The following is a 5,977-nucleotide window of genomic DNA, read 5'->3' as shown; positions in this document are numbered from 1 at the left end:
AAGGACTATGACAAATTAGAGCTGAAAAAAAATATTTATAAGTTGCTATAAAACTTGGACACGAGGATGCAGAAAGGGGAGGTATGGGGAAGTCCGAGGAAAGGAGTTTATGAAAAGACATTATGAAACTATACTTGTTTGTTTGTTTGTTTTCTTTTTTGTGTTTGTTTGTTATAAAATGCTTTGTAAAACTAATAAAAAATATTATAAAAAAAAAAAATAAAGCCCTTCACAGCCTAGGACCCTCGTACCTACGGGACCGCCTCACCTGGTATGCCCCATGGAGGACCTTAAGGTCCATAAATAGCAACACCCTAGAGGTCCCGGGCCCTAAGGAAGTTAGATTAGCCTCAATCAGAGCCAGGGCCTTCTCAACACTGGCTCCGGCCTGGTGGAACACTCTGTCTCATGAGACCAGGGCCTTACGGGATCTGATTTCTTTCCACAGGGCCTGCAAGACAGAGTTGATCCATCTGGCCTTTGGCTTAGAATCAGTTTGATTCCCTCCCCCCCTTTCTTCCTCCTCCTGTGAAGAGGCTGCATCCTAATGTTTTAATGTTGTATTTTAATCTTTTTAAAATTGTATTTTAATCAACTTGTTTTTATTATTGGTTGTTAGCTGCCCTGAGCCCGGTCTTGGCTGGGGAGGGAGGGGTATAAATAAATTTTTTATTAATTACTATTACTATTACTACTACTAGTACTACTACTACTACTACTATTATTATTATTATTATTATTATTAGAGAAGTGGCCTTTTTTTTCATTCCAGATATAGAAACCACATTCAGCCACCTAGTCTTTCATTCAAGAATCTTCCTGTTAAACCATCCCAGCAGGACCTTGTCAATTTTACCATAACATCAGTTAAACCCGAGTTTGCAACAGCCCTTGATTTCACCATATGTGGACAAGATCAGCTCACAACAGAGTTCTTCTGCTCCACTAGCTAAGCAGTATTACAAGCTGTTAATGTTAAATATTTTACAAGGGTCACCACCGGCAGTTGGGAAGTTATTACTTCATGAGAAACTAGGATCTCCCCAAAATAGTTCTTACGATTAATATTACCCAGCTTGGTTTTCTTTTTGCTGTTCCGACCCCATTTGTTTCATCCCTTCAGAGATATAAGATACCAAAACCAGTTTATGAAAGCATTTGCATCTGGCTCCACCCTGTTAGCAAACTGTTTTTATGCTGTTGTCAGCTCCTGAGCTGGTTTGATTACATAGTAAAGCTAATTATAAAGGAAAGCTCCTCTATTAAGTATTCTTTTTAATAAGGCTCTTTAGTTTCCCTGATGTATGAAACCAATTAGCTTTGGACTCTGCCAGAAGTAAAACACTTAAGCTGTTGAAAGGATCTATGTTTTATGACATTAGACCAGATGGCAATTGTGCAAAAATCTTTAACCCCGTGATAATTTTTAGTTTTAAAGATAATCAAAGCAAGACTTAACTGCAGTTAACTGGGTGCCACTTTTTCTAACTGCTCCTGTACCTTTAACAACTGCATTAATGAGAAGTGACTTGTAAATCGTGTCCCAGTACATATATACAGTGATAGAAAGGTTTACCTACTGCATTTCTGTCTGGGGTTTTTTTTTAAATCAAGGAAAGTGGCAAAGTTGTACCAAGTAGTAACAGACTAAGCCAGACCACCAATAAAATCTTCTGCCTGTAACCCAACAATCATTTCAGGAGTGCAAGTGCTTTAACTATTTTCCCCACCAGAGCACTTAAGTTAAACCCACAGTTGCTACCGCTTCTATCCCATAAACCATTTACTTTTAAAATGAAAAAGGAGGGTATTGTTAAGCTTCAAGTAACTTTTTATTACCAAAATTTTAAAATAACCAGACCAAATAGTTACAAAAAAAGGTAAAACCTTTCTTTGGGATATGTTTTAACATTTTCCATGCTCTCTTGAAATGTTTCTCCCTCAATTGTAATGCTCAAGTGGATACTTTAAAAAACAGTGAACATAAAGAAACAGAAATCTACAGACTAGCATGGATATCTGACTACAAAGACAAACATTATCTGCAACAAACTTTTAAGCTGGCTTTTCTTCCCCTGGCAGAGAGCAAGTTAACAACCTCCTCCCATACACACCCACAGGAAAATCCCTCCAGCAATGGCACTGACTGAAGAAAAAGGGAAGAGCAGAAGATGGCAATTGCTCTTATAGTCCAGTCTATGGTAGTTTAGTCTACCTCTTCAATGGTGGGCCCACCGCCTGGAGCCCCCGCAGCTCCTCCAGCACCCTGGTACAGTTTAGCAATGATGGGGTTGCAAAGCTTCTCCAGCTCCTTCTGCTTGTGCTCAAATTCTTCCTTCTCAGCCATCTGGTTGCGGTCGAGCCAGCTGATCACTTCCTGACACTTCTCAAGCACCCTCTGCTTGTCCTGCTCACTAATCTTGCCTTTCAGCTTGTCATCTTCCACCGTCTGCTTGATGTTGTACGCATAGGACTCTAGGGCATTCTTGGAAACCACCCGTTCCCGGTTGGACTCATCCTCTGCCTTGTAACGCTCTGCTTCCTGGACCATACGGTCAATGTCGTCTTTGCTGAGGCGGCCCTTGTCATTAGTAATTGTGATCTTGTTCTCTTTGCCAGTGCTCTTGTCCACCGCTGTGACATTGAGGATGCCGTTTGCGTCAATGTCAAATGTGACCTCAATTTGAGGAACACCGCGGGGGGCTGGCGGGATACCTGTCAGGTCAAACTTGCCCAGTAGATTATTGTCCTTGGTCATGGCCCGCTCGCCCTCATACACCTGCACCAGCACACTGCTTTGGTTGTCTGAATAGGTGGTGAAGGTCTGGGTCTGCTTGGTGGGAATAGTTGTGTTGCGTTTGATCAAGGCGGTCATCACACCACCAGCTGTCTCGATACCCAGCGACAGCGGTGCCACATCAAGAAGCAGAAGGTCCTGCACATTCTCGGACTTGTCCCCCATCAGGATAGCAGCCTGCACAGCAGCGCCATAGGCCACAGCTTCATCAGGATTGATGCTTTTGTTGAGTTCTTTGCCGTTAAAGAAATCCTGCAGCAGCTTCTGGATCTTGGGGATGCGGGTGGAGCCACCGACGAGCACAATCTCATTGATTTGCCCTTTGTCGAGCTTGGCATCACGCAGGGCCTTCTCCACAGGCTCAAGGGTGCCACGGAAAAGATCGGCATTGAGCTCCTCAAAGCGGGCACGGGTGATGGACGTGTAGAAGTCAATCCCATCAAACAACGAGTCAATCTCAATCGAAGCCTGGGTGGAGGAGCTGAGGGTGCGCTTGGCTCTCTCGCAGGCTGTGCGCAGCCGCCGGACTGCCCGCTTGTTGCCAGCGATGTCCCGCTTGTGCTTGCGCTTGAACTCCTCTACAAAGTGGCTCACCATGCGGTTGTCAAAGTCCTCCCCGCCCAGGTGAGTATCGCCTGCGGTAGACTTCACCTCAAAGATGCCGTCTTCGATGGTCAGGATGGAGACGTCAAAAGTGCCACCTCCCAGGTCAAAGATCAGCACGTTCTTCTCGCCGGCACCGCTGCCTTTCTTATCCAAGCCATAGGCAATAGCGGCTGCCGTGGGCTCATTGATGATACGCAGCACGTTGAGCCCCGTGATGGTGCCAGCGTCCTTGGTGGCTTGGCGCTGCGAGTCGTTGAAGTAGGCAGGCACCGTGATGACAGCGCTCTGGACCTTGCGCCCCAGGTAAGCCTCGGCTATCTCCTTCATCTTGGTCAGCACCATAGAGGAGATCTCCTCAGGGAAGAAGGTCTTTATCTCCGCCTTGTACTCCACCTGCACCTTTGGCTTCCCTGCCTCGCTCACCACACGGAAAGGCCAGTGCTTCATGTCGGACTGCACGGTGGGGTCGTCGAATTTGCGGCCAATGAGGCGCTTGGCGTCAAAGATGGTGTTGTTGGGGTTCATGGCCACCTGGTTCTTGGCTGCATCCCCAATGAGGCGCTCGGTGTCCGTGAAGGCCACATAGCTGGGCGTGGTGCGGTTGCCTTGGTCGTTGGCGATGATCTCCACCTTCCCATGCTGGAAGACCCCCACGCAGGAGTACGTGGTGCCCAAGTCGATGCCTATGGCAGGCGCTTTGCCCGACATGGTTGCAGGAACGCGGTCAGGTACCTCTCGAAAGCTCCGCCGACTGGAAAGTCCCTCACGGTAGTGGTTTTAGCTTTATCTCGCCCGCCGCTTCTCTCACAAGGAACGCTCTCGCTTCGTCTCTGAAGCGCGATCTGCCGTTGCCGTCGCCTTCGCCTCAGTTTTTATACCCGCGGCGCTCCCGCTTCTGGAACCTGCCAGAATGCGCTCGGCCAATCGTGACGCACACCGCGGACCTCTGACCAATCGCTCCGCTATGCCTCCTTCCCGCCTCTGCTCGTCCTAACCAGAAGCTTCCACAGGGCTCGAGATCAGACGGAGAGGATTGATGTCACCGGCAACCAATAGGGGCTCGGAGAGACGAAAGGGTTGGCTCTTGGAGACGCCTTCTGGGCGGCCGTTATGCAAAATAGCTCGGGCGCGCCCCTCAGCGCCTCGCGACCAGAAAAAAAAGTTCCGTCATCTTTCTACTTAACTTTGAAGCTCGAGCGCCTTCTACTTGCTTCTAACGGCGTCGGGAACATTCGAAGAGCGCGCTCGGGGGAGCGGGGGGAGCGATGACGCAGCAGGATGACGAGAAAGGGGCAGTTGACTGAGGGAGATAAAATAACTGAAATAAAAGCAGTATTTGAGGGAAGGGTTGCTGCTTTAAAGGAAAAAAATAAGGTCACCCTGAGTCCCGAACATCGTGTTTCAGGCTCACCTTCCGATGCTGTAGTTGTAGCAGGAGAAAAGACTGTCTCTGAGCACGTCCAGAGTGCATTTGTCCTCACCTCACATTTAAACGTCATAACTAACTGGCACTTTAAAAATGGAGCCTTTTTGAGAGACTAATATAACATACCTTTTGTCAACCTGGTGCCCTCATGCTGACTTGGTGAAGATTGTAGTCCGAAACAGAGGGCAGCAGGTTGGGGAAGGCTGTGCCATAATTCACTTGAACTGAGGTATCTCTTTTCCCCTCTCAATTTCCAAAATGAAGAAGCAACAAGCAAAAAATAATAAAGTATGATTTCCCACACTAGGCAAAGTACAGATAAAGCAAACAGAGAGATTTTAGTTTATTCTTCTCTCCCCCAGGGAGGGATTCAATAACATGCAATAAGCTGAATCTACTTCAATTGTGCAGAATGAAAGTGTTTTGTCATCCTAGTGCAACAAATTATGATGATTATTATTATTATTTAAAAAACAGACTTTGCAGTTACAGAAGTGATGGGAAAACACTGAAAAGTGAGGGGTGAACAAATGATTGACAGGCAGACACCTAAGCACCCCAAAAGCAAATCAGGATGAATGAAGGTGAATGTTCATTGTATATAACCACCCTGTAAGCAAATTGGAATACATGCTTAGTAAAGACCGGAATATAGCCTAACCAGGATAAATACACTGCTGCTTCAAGGCAAGCAACAGCAAGCTTTTAATACTGACATCTGTTACCATGCTATTATTCAGTCCTGAGATGCGTGAAGGGGTGAGGACATTTGCAGCCAAGCATTTTCCGCAAGCGACCACATAGTTGGCCCTGTGCATAAAGGAGTTATGGTTTTCCAAGGGCTTTCTTTCAAAGCTAGATCAGGACTCCCAACCCCAAAGAGCAATACAGATGAAGGCAGAGGCAGCAAGTACCCAAAGTGAAAGAGGGTTGATAAAGGAAAATAAATACAATGCAAGGAAAAGGTACAGATTTGGACAAGGGCCAGTGCGCAGTTTAGGCTGCTAGCGATTGCAGTATGGCTGTGATAGGTAGCTGAAATATCCGTGCTCACAGGTTATTCTTGGAAATAAACACTAGGGGACAACAGTTGCCTTCATGCCTTGTTTGTAAAGCTTTGCAAAGGCATCTTGATGGCTGCTGTTGAA

At 46.6% G+C, this 5,977-nt stretch overlaps 1 protein-coding gene across 1 annotated transcript; it reads right to left on the bottom strand.

Annotated features, from left to right (window-relative positions):
• Positions 1-1,810: 1,810 nt before the first annotated feature.
• Positions 1,811-4,407, bottom strand: HSPA2 (heat shock protein family A (Hsp70) member 2). The gene has a single exon (XM_083518415.1). It carries the CDS (start codon positions 4,109-4,111, stop codon positions 2,207-2,209), a length of 1,905 nt encoding a protein of 634 aa, XP_083374541.1. The 5' UTR covers positions 4,112-4,407; the 3' UTR covers positions 1,811-2,206.
• Positions 4,408-5,977: the final 1,570 nt, after the last annotated feature.

Source organism: Podarcis liolepis, assembly GCF_965112155.1.
Source record: "Podarcis liolepis genome assembly, chromosome: 1".
NCBI classification, from domain to species: domain Eukaryota; kingdom Metazoa; phylum Chordata; class Lepidosauria; order Squamata; family Lacertidae; genus Podarcis; species Podarcis liolepis.
The sequence above is the reverse complement of the archived record's forward strand: the minus strand, read 5'-3'. Positions and strand labels throughout refer to the sequence as shown.